Source organism: Taudactylus pleione, unplaced genomic scaffold, assembly GCF_031769625.1.
Source record: "Taudactylus pleione unplaced genomic scaffold, aTauple2 ptg000683l, whole genome shotgun sequence".
NCBI lineage: Eukaryota > Metazoa > Chordata > Amphibia > Anura > Myobatrachidae > Taudactylus > Taudactylus pleione.
The window spans coordinates 2,420,293-2,439,017 of record NW_028285085.1 but is presented as its reverse complement, the minus strand read 5'-3'; the positions used below and the strand labels follow the sequence as shown (position 1 = coordinate 2,439,017).

At 44.2% G+C, this 18,725-nt stretch overlaps 1 protein-coding gene across 2 annotated transcripts in view; it reads left to right on the top strand.

Moving 5' to 3' along the window:
• The first annotated feature begins 10,523 nt into the window (after nucleotides 1-10,523).
• SIDT2 (SID1 transmembrane family member 2) overlaps nucleotides 10,524-18,725 on the top strand; it is a 60,979-nt gene continuing 52,777 nt past the window's right edge. For both annotated transcript variants that reach the window (XM_088456004.1, XM_088456003.1), the window contains exons 1-2: nucleotides 10,524-10,767; nucleotides 12,181-12,488. In XM_088456004.1, coding sequence (XP_088312130.1) covers nucleotides 12,315-12,488 — 174 coding nt within the window. In that variant the 5' untranslated portion in view covers nucleotides 10,524-10,767; nucleotides 12,181-12,314. The remainder of the gene's footprint in view (nucleotides 10,768-12,180; nucleotides 12,489-18,725) is intronic.

Below are 18,725 nucleotides of genomic sequence, written 5' to 3'. Positions count from 1 at the left end.
TTTTTCTTACTTTTGGGGTGGGTCAAAAGCCTTAAATTGTAAACTTTGAATTTCAGGTAGATCTGGGGCGAATTGTTCTGGCCCTGCTCCCGGAAGACGACCAACCTCAAACTCGTCCCAGGCGTAGGCATCGTAGGCATGCAAGGCCCCAGATATTTCGAACACGTGTCACCCTTTTTGGAATGCCCGATGATGAGGTTTTAAGACGCTACCGTCTACCTCCCAAAATCATCATAGACACTCTCTCAATAATAGAAAGTGATCTTGAGCGGCAAATTGACAGTCCAACAGCAATACCACCACTGACGCAATTTATGGCGGTGTTACATTTCTGTGCCTCAGGATCGTTTCAAACAACGGTTGGAATAGTGGCGGGCATCTCCCAATCCTCCTTTTCCCGGATCCTGAGGGCAGTGATGGAGGCACTTTTCAAGCACCTCCATCATTTTATTAAAATGCCTTTGGATATGGGTGCCCTTAGTGTGGCCAAGGCCAATTTTTACCAAATAGCTGGCTTCCCACACATCATAGGGGTTGTGGATGGTACTCACATACCACTTCAGCCTCCAGCACGGCTGGAGGCAATATTTAGAAACAGGAAACACTATCACTCCCTGAATGTAATGGTGGTATGTGATGCCTCCCTCCAAATCCTGTCCCTGAATGCTAAATTACCCGGAAGTGCTCATGACTCCTTCGTCATCCGGCAATCAGGGATATGGCAGAAATTAACCAACCTACAAGCTGGTGATGCGTGGCTTCTGGGTAAGTGGAGACCTTTAGTACATAACAATGTTAAGCTTGATACACAGTGTTCCTGATGTGGTCTATTTTTGTTCACAGGAGACAGTGGATACCCTTGCATGTCCTGGCTGCTCACTCCTTATTTGGCTCCCACACCAGGGCCACAAAGTGCGTATAATTCCGCACTTACAGCCACCAGGCAAGTGGTGGAGCGCTGTATCGGCCTTTTAAAAGGCCGATTCAGATGCCTCCACCGCTCTGGTGGCGAGCTCATGTATGTGCCGGATATGGTGTCGAAAATTGTGGTCCTGTGTGGGATATTTCACAACATTGCCATAAGGAGTGGTGTCCCAATGCAGCCAGAGGATGCCTTACCTGAGGATGGCCCCCCCGAGGTTGGTCGAAGGTCAGTATGTGGGGGGGCCATACGCGATGATGTGGTGGCCAGATTTTTTAGGTAAGTTTGAACAAAACTCCAGTGTTTATACCTAATGTGTTTGTGTTTTTTGGCGAACATCTAATTTATTTTTAATTTTCTCACCATCTTCTGTTTGTTCACATAATCTTTGGCACTCCAACGCTCACTACTTCCTGCTACCCTTACCAAACCTGGATCTGTTCCTTTTGGGCATATATTCTTGAACCCATATCGCAACGCCATGTTTGTGGAATCATGTTGGCATGGTCCTTCGTCAACCAGTTCTTGATTTTGTGTTTTTATTTAATTATTTCTTGGTATGTGTTGTATTTGAATTTATCACTGTGTATTTTTTTTGGGAGTGACCACTTTGTTTTCTCTGTTATGTTGTCAATAAATGTTTGAAGAGTGAAATGGTCTTCCTTTTTTGGGACGTTAACAGCAAGTGTAACCAGGTTAACACAAGTTACATTTGACTAAGGGGTAAACCAGTACTGACGCCAGTTGAGCAAAACTGAAATATGTTTTCAGCTTCCCAATCCACACCAAAAGGAAGCCTGGCCCAACCTTGGGATTTGTAAGATTGGCCTAAGCAGCTTGCGCACCAAGTAGGAACCTGGAAAATGTAGAAATCTGAAATTGACACTACACCCAAAAAGGGAAATGACATTGTTACTGTTATGTGTTTCTGGTGTCTGTTTGACATACAAAGACAAAACACAATCTAACTTTTAAAAAAGGGAAATCCTTGCAGGAACTTATGTCAGGCTAAACTATCTTGGTTTTGGTTTTTAAAAATGATCCACAACGTATATTTGTCTTAATAAATTTATTTGGAAAATAGAAAAAAAAAAAAAAATCTAATGCCGAAGGAGGCCAGACAGCCGGTCGAGGGCCACCAGAAGGCCGATTACATGGTGGCGCATCTGCCCCACAACATCCGCCACCTCTTGCCGACGCCTCTGTTCCTCTGTGGGTGAGAAAAGTGTGTGGGTTAATACAACAATAGGGACTCCACAGAAAAACATTAAAAAAAAAACAAATCACTCCTAAACCCAAAAACAGAAATAAAAAGGGTGGGCTGGCAAAAATACAAGGCCTAGGTACAAATTCCCACAGGTATGATATGTGTATGCTTAAATCACCAGGAAGAGGTAAAGGCAAACCTTCACAATCAACAAAAGTCAAGCCACAAAAACACAAAGAAAGGCACGACACATGATTACATACAAACAGTTTGTGCTTTATAAAAAATAAATAAAAAACATACCGGGAAACAAATCGGGAGCTCCGGCCAAACCTCCATGATCCTCCTCGGAGGATCCGTCATTCCCCAAAGAATGGGGCGGAGTTATGCTGGACTCCGGGGAGGGGGTAATTGGAAGAGGGGTGGGTGGAGGAGAGGGGGAAGTGGGACGGAGGGGAAGGAGGCCCGACATTTCCGGGAGAGGGTCTGGGAAGGATGGGGAGGAGTGGGGAATAGGGGAAAGATTTGGGGTGGAGTGTTGGCTGGGGGTTGGGGAGAGTGGGCGGGAACGCCGACGTTGACGGCGGAGTCTTGGCTGTCCCCCTAAAATATGTCAAATAAATTGCGTTTAGTTTATGGACAAATCCGGGCAAACAAACAAAAAAAAATAAAAAAAAATAAAATAAAACCAAAAAAAAAAGCAGTAGAATTAAAAATTCAGAAAAAGAGGGGAAACATGCAGACGCAGATATGAGTACAAATAATAAATAGAACAGACAGGAAAACATGCACACGCAGATATGAGTACAAATAATAAATAGAACAGACAGGAAAACATGCAGACGCAGATATGAGTACAAATAATAAATAGAACAGACAGGAAAACATGCAGACGCAGATATGAGTACAAATAATAAATAGAACAGACAGGAAAACATGCAGACGCAGATATGAGTACAAATAATAAATAGAACAGACAGGAAAACATGCAGACGCAGATATGAGTACAAATAATAAATAGAACAGACAGGAAAACATGCACACGCAGATATGAGTACAAATAATAAATAGAACAGACAGGAAAACATGCAGACGCAGATATGAGTACAAATAATAAATAGAACAGACAGGAAAACATGCACACGCAGATATGAGTACAAATAATAAATAGAACAGACAGGAAAACATGCAGACGCAGATATGAGTACAAATAATAAATAGAACAGACAGGAAAACATGCACACGCAGTTTGCCCCACAAACACAAACATGAAAACCACAATACATAACACTTACTTGCCAGGATCTGCATGCGAAAGCATGCCAGCAAGCGGGGCGTTCGCCGTTGCAGGTCGGACCACCTGCGCTCCAGCTGCCCGATGTTTCGGCGTGAGCCGAAGGACCGCAGGCGGGACCGTACCTCCGCATACGCGGAGCGCTTCTGCCGGTTGGTCATGGGTTGAGGCTGGCTGGTGATCCGGCGATCCATGACCTCCGTAAGCACCAGCAGCTCACGCCTGGTGAATGCGGAGGCTCTCATGATGGCAATGGTGTTTTTCTTAAAAATCATTTTTGATAAAGTGTGTAAAAATTTTCTGATTGGCTAATGTATTTTGGAAATTAACAGGAGCAATTTTATTGGTTAGTGTATGAGTCATGTGTTCGACAGGGCCAGAAATCTCTGGAGAGTTAGGATAGGCTTGATGCAGTGACATGCGTAAGCAAATTTAAATAAAGAAATGAACCCAGGGAAATATGCGGGGATCCACAGCAATAGTACAATTGTTTAATTGTGGTTCACATGTTTTTTGAACAATAAAAGCGAATGTTTCATCCGTACGTATTCTGCGGGTAAACACAAACACGGACAAGAGTAAAGTTTCTTGCATTGTGTTGAAAAAAAAAAAACAATTAAGCTAATTGATACATTGATTGCCATGATACGATTGATGGAGGTAGGCAGAATAAAGGAGCAGGTAATCGACATCTGACAAGGCCACTTCCTGTTTATACGTGTGCGTGCGTTCCTTTCAAGCCATTTCGGGGATGTACGCTCGCTATTTCGTACGCTCGTTAGTTAGAGGAGGGGTCGTCAGAGTTTAGGGAGGAATTTTAGATGCGAACGAAAATACGAGCGAGCCATTGAATTTAAATATTTTTGTACGTACGCCTAACGTACGTGCGCCCGCTTGCGAGTGGGTCTGAATGAGGGCCAATATTAGGATCTTGTATGATGGAGGGACCGAAGCAGATATCTCCATACTTGCAGCAGTTTCTCCTTTACCAACAGCAGCCGCAAAACTGTCAGATTTCCCAAGGTTGACCCCGGCAGCTAACGGTGTCTAAATATGGCGTTGGCTGCTGTAGCCTATGGTCTGCACTCAGCATAAATTTCCGGGGAGAGGGTTCCACCAGAACTCTTCCCGGTAATGGGGGCTGCATATGTATGGTCAGCAATGGAAGTGAAATGATGGCTTTTACGATCATCACTTTTTACACATCACCAGAGGGTGCGAGCAGAAATCCGCTAGTTGTAGTTGCTAGTTGCAATCACAGCACAAGTTTTGAATACGTTTATTGTAAAATTATGGGGTTTGGGTCAGCTCCAAGTCCACTAGTACCCTGTGCAAGAAATTTCAGAGCGCCGTTTGCCTCCCCCCCCCAATCCAACTAGATCTACAATTAATACTATTATAATTATTAATAATAATAATACAGACACACATTTTGGCCCCTACAAGGAAAATAAACAAACATTGTCCCCCGCAGGGAAACGGGAAACAACACATTGACCTCCACAGGGAAACAAAAAATACATATGGGGCCCCCACAGGGAGAAAAAGACACAGAAAAATCAAACACTTTGGCCCCCATAGGGAAAAAAATATCAACTTGTCTGACCTGTCAGACTCGCACAGCAGAACTACTGGTTGCCGGCCCTTGTACCTGCAGATACTGAACCTGAGATGCAGTAGCAGAAGAGAGAGAGGAGCACCGGCACGCATCAGCCACAGTGCTAAGGGGTCTATATACTAATAATCACGGCACAGCCGCAAATATTATGTATCCATCTCGCTGGGAATATTTTCGTTTTTAATGAAAATATCCCCGCTATGTACCAAGGGGAACTCGCAGGGACAGCAGCTGCGGTAATCGCTGTCCCCGCGAGTTAAATCCATGTCATTTAGGAGAAGTCTTTCACAGAAGTGAAAGACTTCCCCGGGGGGAAGCTGAAACTGCGCATGCGCACAGCGTCAGCTTTCGCAACTGGCTGCGGGGGACAGATCGAAAGATCTCTCTCCTGCACCTGGAGCCCCCATAGGCTAATAGTGGTTTACACCATCTGACGATGGTGTAAACTAACGGGACTAAACTTTGAAAAGCTTTGCTTTTTGTAGTTTAGTACATAGGACTGATAATGGGGACTGCGATCTGACTACATAAGTACAAGAGTGTGTATATATATATATTAAACCATCCAGCCATAATGTCTCCACCAGAGGTGGTCCAGTTGACAAGATGTTTTGGGACTTGTAGTCTCAACACAGCTGGACAGCCAGTCCATGGCCTAGTAGCACCCATAGGACCCCTAGACAACTTACCTCTCTATGTAATCTCCAGGTGATCCGGTCTACCAGGGGAAGCTGCCGGACATCTGTGTCAGCACAGCCACTGCAGGGATCGCTTTAATTCTAACAGGCTGACAACACTGGTGGCAGTCTGGCAAACAGACCACGCGGTACAGCTGGGAAGGGGAGCAGAAGAGAAGGTGCCTCGTTCCCTCCCCTCACCCGATGGCGCACCGCCCACGTGTTAATCCGGTGGTCATGGTGAAAGATCTGCCCCTGATTCTTTGCTTGCAGTGGCCGCTGCCCGACTGTGCACACCGGGACCGAGGGTAATCCACTGCTAAGGGGTGGTCCTGTACACACCCTTGGTTTTGCCTAAGCTGCTCATCCCTGGAGTATGTAAAGCCGCTGTATGGGCTCGCACAGCAGCGGCTGCAGCGCAGCCATCACTGATGCCGGCCAGTGTAGAAGGACTGGAAGAGACAGCAGACTGGGGAGAAGAGAGGCATACACAGGGGCGGGGCAATGTTTATGCACTTGCAGCTGTACTTTGGACCAGGCAAACAATGGGTTTATGTTGCTCCCGGCTTCAACCGGCCCTCTGGTAATAAACAGGGCGCAATGTAATGCTGTCTACAGGTGCCAGAGGCCAGCCCACAGCACTGAAAATAGGACCGGCCCGGGGGCATCTGGCACCTTGCCCCGGCCCAGTCCGCCACTGACCGTGGACACCCTGGCAGTTTGCCTGAAGGGAGAAGGGAAGAATTCCAGATAACGCTCACATAAAACTCTATTCTAAACTTCTAGCCAGGTGCTAGTCACGGTACGGTTCCAACCTAATAGCACATTCATTATTTATATCTTTTGATATACCTTCTAATATTTATCCACATAATATGGCCGTTTAGTGGCCTAATGTTGTGAGTTTTTATGACATAATAAATCTTGCTTTGGATGTATTACACTATTGCTGTTTTAATTTCCATCTTCTTTGAGTGCCGATTGCTGTTTTTGGGAGATTAGATATTACATCATCGCTACACTGAAGATAAGATCCTCTTTGATCACTTATAGCAGGGGTGGGGAACCTTTTTTCTGCCGAGGGCCATTTTGATATACAGGTTGAGTCTCCCATATCCAAATATTCCGAAATACGGAATATTCTGAATTACGGAATATTTTTGGTATGACTGAGAATGTGAAACCTTTGCTTTCTGATGGTTCAATGTACACAAACTTGTTTTAAAGCACAATTTCAGTAAAATACAGTATACAATAACCTTCAGGCTGTGTGTATAAGGTGTATATGAAACATAAATTAATTTCATGTATGTACACAAACTTTTTTTGATGCTCAAAATTATAAAAAATATTGTATAAAATGAGCTGCAGGCTGTGTGTATAAGGTGTATATAGAACATAAATGCATTCTGTGTTTAGTTTTGGGTCCTATACCCAAGATATTTCATTATAGTATGCAATTATTCCAAAATACGGAATAATCCGATATACAAAATACCCCTGGTCCCGAGCATTTTGGATATGGGAGACTCAACCTGTATATATATAATTATTTGCGGGTCTGCTCTAGGCCATGCCCCCTCCACGTGATATCACATGGGGGTGGCCACAATCGCCGGTGATTACAGCAATGCCCGGAGCATCCTGAGGATGTTCCGGGGAGCAGTAAGGGCAGCGGTGTGACCGTCTGAAGCATCCTAAGGACGCTCCAGGTAGTCCTGCTGCATAGATTCTGGCTGCAGTGTGCCATTCTAGGCACCCTGCTAGCCAAATGAGGCTAGCAGAAAAAAGCTCTGAGGGCCAGACCAAATGATACTGAGGGCCTTTTAAGGTCCCCGGGCAGGAGGTTCCCCATCCCTGACGTACAGAATTTTTTCTTGGGATTGTTTGATATAATAGATGATCGACTGCAACATCGACAAGAACATTTTCGTTGTGCATAGACTTTTTCCCAGTAGCGCTTTTAGAGCCCCATTTATCAAGGATCATTTTTGCAATGCGATCAGGGCATGCCAGTAACGCCACTGATCGCATTGCAAAATGCGATCCTATCTGCTGTATGTATTATCTGGGACATGCAAGGAGACGGGCTCCGAAAGGAGCCCATCCCTGCGATGTCACCGGAGGGCAATCGGGGCTGCTGCGCATGCGCAGTCCCACGGACTGCACATGAGCGGCTCTCATTGCCGGTGGAGGGTTCGTGAGATACCTCCGCTGGCTAATTATGCGGTAAGTTGCCATAGACTACAGCGACTAACGCTATCTTCAGATGGCGTTAGCTGCTGGGGACAATATCGGGAATGCTTCGCATTCCCGATATTGATACATTTGGCAGCATCGCATCCCCCATAGAAACCTATGGGGGAGGCGGCTGCCAACAGCATGGGAGGGATCACAGCAGGTATCGGAGATACCTGCTGCGGTCCCTCCTTCATACATCCGGGGGATACTTAGTATTTGAGGTAAACCCCCGAAAACAGGTGTTTTCGGAGAATTTACCTCAAATTCACTTGATAAATGGGCCCCATAGTGTGTAACATATTTACTTATGATCACATAATCCCTCACTGCCCTGACAGTTGTTCTTAATCCAGATTGCGTGGTGGATACCCTTATTGTGTAGTTGTTAAAATCAACATTTGTATGATAGGTCTCTGTAATGATTGGGTCTTCAATTTATATAAAGGTGATATTCAGATAAATAATATGTGATATGTAACAGGTGCTAGTGAACACAAGATTAAAAAAAATTGGGGCAGAAAATAATTTTCAGCAATTACTCCACTAACTAACATTAATAAAAATGCTAAACATCTATGACCAAACGTTAATACAGATACCCACATAAAAGCATTATTTGATTTGTGCGTGCCCTGCACATACAAGGAGTGATTGAAAAGTTCATGGCCTAAAGGTATGAAATGTGCTAAACAGTTATCATTATTTTCACATAAAATGTAACTTCTTTTAGGATTACATAATAAGTTTCAAGTTAATAACTGTTGTTTTTCTTTTACGGACATTCGAAATGGACAGGATGACAGATTTAAAAAAAATGGACGTAATTGCTCATCGCATCGTCATTCACTAAAGCGTTTATCGCCCACAAAGATCCATGAGGACATGGTCATGACACTAAGGGAGACTGCTCCTTCTTACAGCGTGGTTAAGAAATGGGCAGCAGAATTCAAACGAGGAGGGGAGAGCCATGAAGACGATTCCTACCCCGAGAGGTCCATCACCGTCACCACACAATAAACTATTGACAAAATCCATGACATGACATTGGAAGATTGAAGAATAACACAGAGTTACATTGCCAGACATCTGTGTATCTCCCAGGAACGTGTTCATGCGGTTATTTACAACAAACTCCGAATGAGAAAGGTCTCAGCTCGATGGATCCCAAAACTTCTTAGCGGGAACGTCTCATTATGGCAAAGACCAATCGGGCTCTGTGTGATGCAGATCCTGAGGTTTCTTTAGCAATTTGTAACCATGGATGAGACTTGGGTGCATCACTTCCAACCTCAGACTAAAGAACAATCAAAACTGTGGAAGCATCAGGGATCTCCTGCTCCAAAGAAGGCAAAGTCAGCGCTGTCTGCTGGAAAGGTGATGTGCCTCCATCTTTCGGGACTACCTTGAAAAGGGTAAAACTGTCACCAGGATATAGTACGCTGATCTTTTGAAGCAGCTACAACAAAAAAAAATCAAGAAGAACCGACATGAGAAGTTGACAAGAGGGGTGCTCTTCCATCAAGACAATGCTCCAGCTCATAAGTCACTAGTGGCCATGACTGCCATCCAGAATTGTGGATTCCAACTGCTTGAACACCTGCCTTATTCACCTGATTTGGCACCCTCTGACTACTACCTCTTCCGTAAACTGAAGAAAGAGTGCGGTCGCCATTTTGCCATGGACGATGACGTCATTGAATCATTGATCAGCTTTTGAGGGTACAAGATGCTGACTTCTACAAGACAAGCATATGTATGCTCCACGACCGCTGCTCTAAGTGTGTACATCTACAAGGGGATTATGTTGAAACATAATGCAGTTAAATTGCCTACAAATAAATCCTTGTACCTTAGGCCATGACCTTTTCAATCACACCTCGTATGCCTTGAAGGCTATGGCAGGGCTTTACTGCACATGCCCAGAGGAGGTCTGCACAGGGCAATGCCTGGGCCCTTACACAAAGGATGCCTTGGGACCTGGCGATCCATGATCCGTTCCAACCCTGATGCCACGGTTTTTAATTCAAGCAGAGGGAACCAACAATTTCTGCAGAGCTGTCCACGTTCTTCCTTTGCTTGGCTGATAGTTCAGTTGTACCTGTATATCCAGTCCAGTAAAAACGAATGTGCGGCATTAACAGAGTGATGGGACTGAAACGTTACATTATTAGTCAATATTTACTACACATGAGACAAATAAACAACCCTCCTTGCTCTTCCTGACACTCCCAAGTGCAGTGATTCCCAACCTCGGTCCTCAAGGCACACTAACAGTCCTGGTTTTAGTGATATCCATGTTTCAGCACAGGTGGTTAAATCAAAATAACTGAGGTACTAATTGAGTCACCTGTGCTGAAATATGGCTATCCTTAAAACATGGACTGTTGGTGTGCCTTGAGGACCATGGTTGGGAACCCCTGCCCTACCTAGACGGTTGCTGCTATTTCCTAGTTGGAGAAAGGACCTTTGTGACGTATCCACCACGTGACCGCTACTGTCTAGGTGGCTGATCATGTGATCAATCCCCGATCTGCTGTAGAAATTGGGGGGTGACGTCACTGTACGGAACTGATCATGTGACCGACCTGCCTGGACGATGGAGGCCGACGTCATTGTACGGAGTTCTCTCCTCTTCCGGCTACACTGAGACAGCCAGTCAACGCTCTCTGTGGTGCCTGTCGTACTCGGAGACAGCTGGTGGGGGAACAGAGGGTACCGGCTGAGGTAGAGACACGGGTACCCGGAGAGGGACGTATGGGAGCTGGACGGGCAGGATGATGATCGTGGGAGTTATTCACAGGAAAGGGCGTAAGTGTCCACACAACCGTCCCTATATCCCAGTGTCTGTGTGTCATCCCCCAGTGCTGGGTCATGTTCCCCCGGGCACATGACTGTGTGTTGCCCTAATGCAGGTCTATGTGTGCTGGAACAGAGGTGGGCTCTGCCCCTCACCGGTAACCCTGGCACCTGCTGCCTGTCACTATAATCCATAGATAGGGACTGTAGTTGTCCGTTTGGTGACTCTGAGACAGGAGCTTTTTCCTCCCTTACAGGTGACCATGAGATGCCAGAATGTACTGTATTAGATATACGAATATCCCTATTATTCTTACTTATTTATTAGTATTATCTACCTTATGAAATAGTACTTAAAGTTAGTTCATTTGTGTATTATTATTATTATTATTATATACTTGGTTTGAGTCCGGAGCCCTTTCAGCTGCCGCCTCTTAGAGGGATATTCAATATGGGAACGAAAAGTCCGTACTGGACTTTTCGCTCCACATCAGAGATTTTCCTGGGATAAAGTATCGGGCGCGCGCCCGCTTTATCCCAGCATTCAATATAAAAGCTACGAAAACGGCAAACTGCGAAGTGGGATCTGCGTAAAAAACCGAATTTTTCCTTGAATAAATTGTAGGACCCCCCTAAAGTTGTAAAAACATGGGGGATCACTGTGTACCCCCGTTTTAGCCTGCAAATGAAAGTTGGGGATTTAATAGCCGCAGCAGGTGTTTTTACCCGACATTGAAGTAGTGTTGCAGAAGAGCACTTAGGTTATATTTTTCTTTTTTTTTAATTGGTCCCATCAAATTTGGGGTACACGAAAATGGGTACTAGCATATTTTTATGTCCCTAAAGTAAGTTTTAAAAAATTCTGCAACTATGCACCTGCCGCTAATAATCTATTCTAGAATACACCTGCCGCATATTTGCAGAATAGCCCTGAACCTATTTCCCTATTTTTAAACACTTTTTTTTTTTTTCCCTTTTGATTTTTTTTTTTCCACCCCAATTTTTTAATTAATTCTTTTGGGTCTCCCTATTTTTTTTTTTTACTTTTTTTGACACAGTTATTTTTAAAATCTTATTCCCAGGGGAGCAGGCTATTTTTTTTAAGCCTGCACCCCTAAACCCCAATCCTGCACTTTTTTCCCCACCTATTCAACCTATTCAGTGGTGAAAAGTTATCCCCGTTTTTTTTCAGACTTTTTGAACCTGCGAAAAGTATTTGAAATTGAATACAGTGTAAAACCAAAACCAGCGAAAAATGACGTCATTTTTTGCGAAATTATCGCAAAAAATGACTGTTCGCTCCATATTTAATACCCCTATTAGTGTATTAGTGTATGCATGTGATGTATTGTAGGATTTGTTTTTTTACCTTGCATTGTGCCATGAGTGTCTAATGGATGGATCCCCTCTATCTGTATTGTGCAGGTGCTAATCCGTCTGCTGGTGACTCAGACATGCAGCCCTGTGATTGCATAAGGTGTGGTGTGAAGTCCTGCTGATGTTGGAAGGTGCTCAGGACTGCAGGAACTCTGCGCTCCTCCACAGTAAGCCACAGGAAAATGTCACCCCTCTGCCTCTTACTGCTGCTGCTGTGTCCTGTGGAAGGGGTCAATGACGTTTCCGGCAAAACTATCCAGCAGTGGAATGCTGAATTCAACCGAGAATATGTTGACTCTGTAAACAATGAATTGCAAAACATTTACGCCTTCAATCACACCATGCTGAGGAACAAGGTAAGACGGACTCTGGGAGGATCTTTTACAAGCTGCCAAAAAAGGGCATACAGTGCTTTATACAGTGTTTTCATTATGTGTGTTTTATGCTTTACATTTGCGTAAATGTGTACTTGTCCACTGAGGTGGCCCTTGAAACTTGCAATTGTCTGTAGTAGTTAATAGGTCAGATAAGGAGAGGGCAGTATGTGAAACCCCAGAATACAGGGCTCAACTGGATTCTCCTGCAGACAAGAACATTGCCTGTTTCTGTGTGGATTCACCATTTTTTGTAAAGAAAACAATAAAAAAAAAAAAAAACCTTCTGTCCTGAACGCCTAGGCTGGAAGTCACAAAATCGGTGGAACAAAAAGCGTGGGTTCCCCCCAAAATTGCTACTAATAGCTGTAGGCTTTGGGCCTGATGCATTACAGATCGCAACTGCAATAGTGATTACGCACGTAGTCTCACTGCGATAGTATGCTAATCCAATGGGATTGCAATGCTGTCGCAGCATAATATAAGGACACCCACTTTACCTTACACATACAGTGATCGCAAATATGCGCTATAGCGCGTATTTTACCCGATATCGAGGGCCCGGGGACTCACTTTTTCGCAAAGGGTGGATGGACCTGCTCCGCTGCGGCCAATCCCTGCCTCTTTAAATGATTGGCTACCGCCAACAAAAAGCAGACAGACCTCTTTGGCGCCCCATGAGTGTCATGCTGCTGCACCACAGGGACTGACGTGATGACGATGGCCCCTGCACCCTTGAGTGAAGATATCATCCGGTAAGTGTAGGTGGGCAGTGGCTTAATTATGAGCGGGAGACTGGTGCTCCAGGACGGCTAGAGGAAGAGTGGCTGTACAAGCGTGCTATAGTGCACGCACCAGGCCGCCAGGAGTGTTGGGGAGGCCAGCTTATTATGTTTGCACCACGGAAGGGAGAGTTGCCCACATGTGTGCCTCTGCCCCAGCCCCTGCTACATGCCGTTTCCTGATACAGTGATGCAGTGACACAGCAGGGCAGGCTGCAGTGCAATGAATTTGAATCAATGTGTTTCATTTTTTTTTTTTTCGTGTGGGGGCCAATGTCATCTGCTACAGACTTCATGGGATGTAGCTGCTAGATTGTTAGATTTACAGAAAACCTTAATTTAGATGGGAACCAGAAAAGCAGTCAGGAACCCGATTTGTTTTTTTTTGTTTTTTTTAATTTATTTATTTTTTTTAACTAAAGGCTCCCTGGGACCCGCATTTTTTGCGGGCTCAGCGCGATGACACAGTAAATTTCTAAATGATCCATGTAGGTCCCATGATATAGGCTGGGCAAAAAAGACATAAATGACAGGAACGCACGCCTTTTTATCTCGCCTGCCTGATGCACCTCTGTTGTTTCTGTGATTTTTTTTATTTTTTTAAATCTGCTTTTTCTGTGACTTGAAAAATGTCACGTTATTACATCTGGCAACTTGTACCTTCAGCATTAAAAAAAAATAGGAACAGCAATATTTATAAAAAAAAAATGTGGGGTACCTCCTGATTTAGTGACTATTCACAGCCTGTAATGGCGATTTGCAGCACGCCAGAAAGCCATGTCTTTTGCAAAGTTGGAGGCTATTGCGTCCCAGCCAAGAAGTTATGAAACCCCTTCTCCAGTGTGCGTCTCACGCTCCTGTAGGCAGCACACAAAAAAAATAGCAGCCCATATTATCATGTCCAAAATATGTTTTGGTAATTTGAATCTACATAGATTGTAAAATGGTGGGGCTGGCAGGAACGCGGTCAAACATCGAGGCTTCGTAGTGTGATCAGATTTGTGTGTCTAAAGGGCACATCAGCAGCTGAAATTCATCGTCAACTTGTCGAGGTGTCCGGTGATAACGTCATGTCACGGAAACAGGTTTGACGATGAATTTCAGATGCAGAAATCTGATCACACTATGCACCTCAGTGTTTGACCATGTTTCCGCCAGCCCCGCCATCTTACAACTGATGTTGGGACCGTATGACTGATATGAGGAGCAGTCTAATGGCCGTGAGAAGAAGCAGTGGTCTTTCCCGCTCTGGCCTGGTGGGAAATTAGAATGAAATAGAGAACATTACACACGTGAGGGGTCTGGTTACCTTACTTATTGAACATCCCTCATAATATGCGGAAAGGCTTTGCCATTTCACAGTGACATTGGCTGACTAGTCACAAGCAAACATTGACTTAACACAGGCTGAATATTTTAATTGGTGGCTGCATTGTTCTCAGTGACCTTCTTTTCATAACTGATCATATCAACAGATATTGTAAGCTCTGCATATATTAGCCCAAACTCCTAGCAACTGCTTTGCTGAATCTGCTCTTGGCAAGCATTAAAGTGTATGGATGTGTATTAAAGCTTTGAGAAATTATAATCTGACAGCGCACTCAAGTCTCAAGACTTGATATATTTTATTAGATTAGACCCAACCCTTAGCAGAGCGTTATAAATTCACTTCCTCACTGCCTAGAACTGTTTAGTTAAACTTCACCTGTAAATGGCAGCACTGCAAATTCACCTCTGCTGCTAGCACACCTCGCAGACAGTTTGCAATAAGTAATCAAGCTTTGATACAAATTAACTATGGAGAAGTAGAGGAGAGCTTTATAACTGCTGCAGTCTTCATTTTATGGGCAGAGCTTCAATGCTCCAATCAAATATGCAAAGGAACTCCTATTGGAGTTCTATAACTAAGACAGATCCACACAAACTTATGGTGCAGCACACGGTCGGATCTGTCAGATGAACGATTTTACCAACGATTTCAGACAGTATTAAAATGAATGGAATCGTCCAAATCTGACTACAAACACATCAGATGTCAGATATCGTTCTCTGACAAACGGGAACGCTCATCGTTGCAGTCACACGTCAGATTTTGTTTCAGATATGAACGATTTTTACAGTCGTTATCGTTCAGAAGTGACAGAAAATCTGACCGTGTGTATGCGCCATTACAGTCGGGACTCTGCGCTGCTTCTCTGGAGCTGGCACCTGCCTAATGGTTCCACGATTGCCCTATGAATACCCTTAAATCTCTAGAGAAAAATAACCGCTGTCCAGACAATAATTGTGTTTCCAACGCACAAAAGTTCTTATTGTAATAAAAGAAAGTTACACGCTTTCATCTAGCACAATTAGCGCAAAGACAATAAAATACATAATACGATACAGCCCAATGCATACACTTGCGCACTGGTCCCAGGAAACAGTCATCAGTCCAGAAGCCTGTGGTCATCCAAGAAAGAATGGCTGTAGACTAGAACCAGTATGCAAGCTATATAGCCTCCCAGGACAAAGAAACTAGATAACTGGTTTCCATTGGGTCTTGCTCCTGGACATTCTGGTATGATGCAGGTCATTGGACAGTTAATATAGCATCACTAGGGGCATGTCCCAGTTCCAGTGTTGCTTTGTGTGGTTTTTCCGCCGAACTGGTTTAAACTAGTAAGCAAACACTTCATACAATTTCACATTCTAACCACTATATTCATATTGTTCATATCTTGCGAACGCATGATGCGATTTCCTTGCTTGTCGAACTGGAAATCTGCAAACAAACAGTGCTTTAGAATGGTGCCAAACATGATATGTTTACTAGCTTATATACCTTAAATATCTTGTACATTACATTTCACAACATAAGTATTCGCTAATATAACCTCTAATATTAAGCCATTAATGTGGAGGAATCTTTTTATAAGTTTCGGTATATGTAAGTGTAAGGATATTGCTTGGAGTCGCTAATATGCGTGGTGCGTTTATGTGTAGAGTGCTTTGATAAACGGCACAACTGTGCGTTGTACGTCTTGTATATTATATGTATGATTTAATGTGCGTGTGGGGTATGTTAGGACTTTTAACAATATGCGGTAGCAATGCAGTCGCACAATGTTAATAATAGCATATTAGCATCGCACACAATGGTTTCCTGCTGACGACGCAAGATGGCGTCGTCGGGCAACATAAGATGGCGTCGCCCAATATGAATTCTAAGATCTAGTCTCGGCCAATCATCCGCTTCGACAGCCCGACTACAATATACTTGCGGGTAGGAGCTGAAGCTCCCATTTCTACTGACCCAGGCGGAGGCCTGACAACTGGCATATCTCTCACACAGAGTATATAACCGACACTGTAGCATATATACCACCTTCTTTTGTATTTGCACTTTTCTATCATCCAGAGAGACTGCAGTATACAAGCTGATGAAGTATACAGTCCATTCAATACCTTTTTTATAAGCTTCAGTATACTACTAGCTATCACAATTTAGTTGTTTTTCCTGAAACTTTTAACAGATTTATAACTAGCTGTATGACATTTTACTACTGTTTTAAAAAGTGTTCAATATTTTTATATGTAAAGTCTATCATCATTACCAGGTTTACCCAAAATCTAATTAATATATATTTTTTCCATCAATAGTTTTTTATTAGAAATTTGTCCGTGAACTACAGAGGGGAAGGGGTACAGAAAGGAGAAAAGGAGGGGGGGAGGGAAGGGAATCAGGAAAAATTACAACATTTCCAATCATACAAACAGTATATAAAAAGCAAATAGTATTAACAACAGACTGATCTCATACCCCATAATTACATTGTAATAAAACAACATTGGGAGAAGAGACAGCAACAAACCTTTCAATAAGATAGGAAATTAAGGGGTTTCCAGGAGAAGTAGTGCTCCTTCCCCAGTTGTAGTAAACTTGGACCAACTGGACCAGTTCACTAAATGGGAAGAGATCGAAGAGGAATATGGTAACCCTACAGTTTCCATTAAAAAGGCAAAATTAATCTTACGGATTATTTTAGAAAGGGGGGGAGGAGATGAACTTTTCCAATTCTGAGCAATAGCTGCTCTTGTGGCAATGAATATATGTCCTAGAACGTAACAATCCGCCTTAGATAGACCCGAAGGGTATATATGTAACAGTGCCAAAGCAGGGGACTCCTGGAGGCATATCTGTAAAACTTTATAGGCTAATGTTAACAGTATCCATATGACATCGGGTATGCATCAAATCTAAAACTCTATAGACGCATACCCAAAGGTATCTTAGCCAAGAGCTGGAGTCGTCATACCAGTGTCTTTTAGATGACATTTCAGTCCGGGAGAATTCAATCTGAAGAGGTAGATTTAGTAGCTGATATAGGAATGTCCCAGTCTGCCAGAAGTTTGACTCCTGCTTCAATAGAAGAAATCACATATGTGGAGGACTCATATTGTATCACAATCTTGACAAGGAATCCCCAGCGATAAGAGATGTCGTTCTCTCGGAGAGCAGCAGTGATGGCGTGATATGAGCGCCTTTTAGCTAAAGTGTAGGGGGATAGATCTGGAAAAATTTGTAAGCCACCCAAAGCGTCAGAGCCTTCCGTTAATCTTGCCGCCTTTAGAATATTTTCCTTAACGTGGAAAAAATTAATCCTAATCAGGGTGTCTCTCGGAAAGTTAGAGGATCCCCCCCTTGGTCTTGGTAGGCGGTGTATTCGATCGATAAGCAGATCATGCTCAGAAGCTGATGGGAGTAGTTTCTGGAAGAGCTTGATCACGTATTCCTGAAGTTCACCAGGCGCGACAGAGTCTGGGATGCGTCTGATCTTTAGATTGTTTCTTATCGATCTGTCCTCGAGGTTTGCCTACTTATCTCTGGTCAGGGGCTGGCTGGCAACTTTTAGCCTGGGGGGCAAATGCATGCAGGCGGCGCTGGCAGAGGAGTAGCGTGTGTAGCCAGGGTGCCCGAAGAACGTGCGTGCTAAGGCGCCCCCCCCCCCCCCATGTGTTCCAGGGAGGAGGCTGGTCATATGGGATTAATGTAAAAATAAAGATTAGGGACAGCCCCGTCGTGGTGCCCATATGCAGTGCCCCAGGAGAGGACCCCCTTATGCAGGCCTCCAGTAGTGCCCCCAGTAGTGATCCCCCCTATGCAGTGCCCCTTATACAGTGCCCCCAGTAGTGGTCCCCCCTGTGCAGAGACCCTTGTGCCCCCAGTAGTAAGCCCTTTATATAGTGCCCCCAGTAGTGGTACCCCCTATGCAGTGCTCCTTATATAGTGCCCCCAGTAGCAGTCCACACCCCATGCAGTGCCCCCAATAGTGGTAACCCTTATGCAGTGCCCATTAAATAGTGTCCCCAGTTGTAATCTCCCCCCTATGCAGTACTCCCAGTATTGCCCTTTTTATAGAGCCCCCAGCAGTGGTCCCTCAATGTCCGTCAGCGC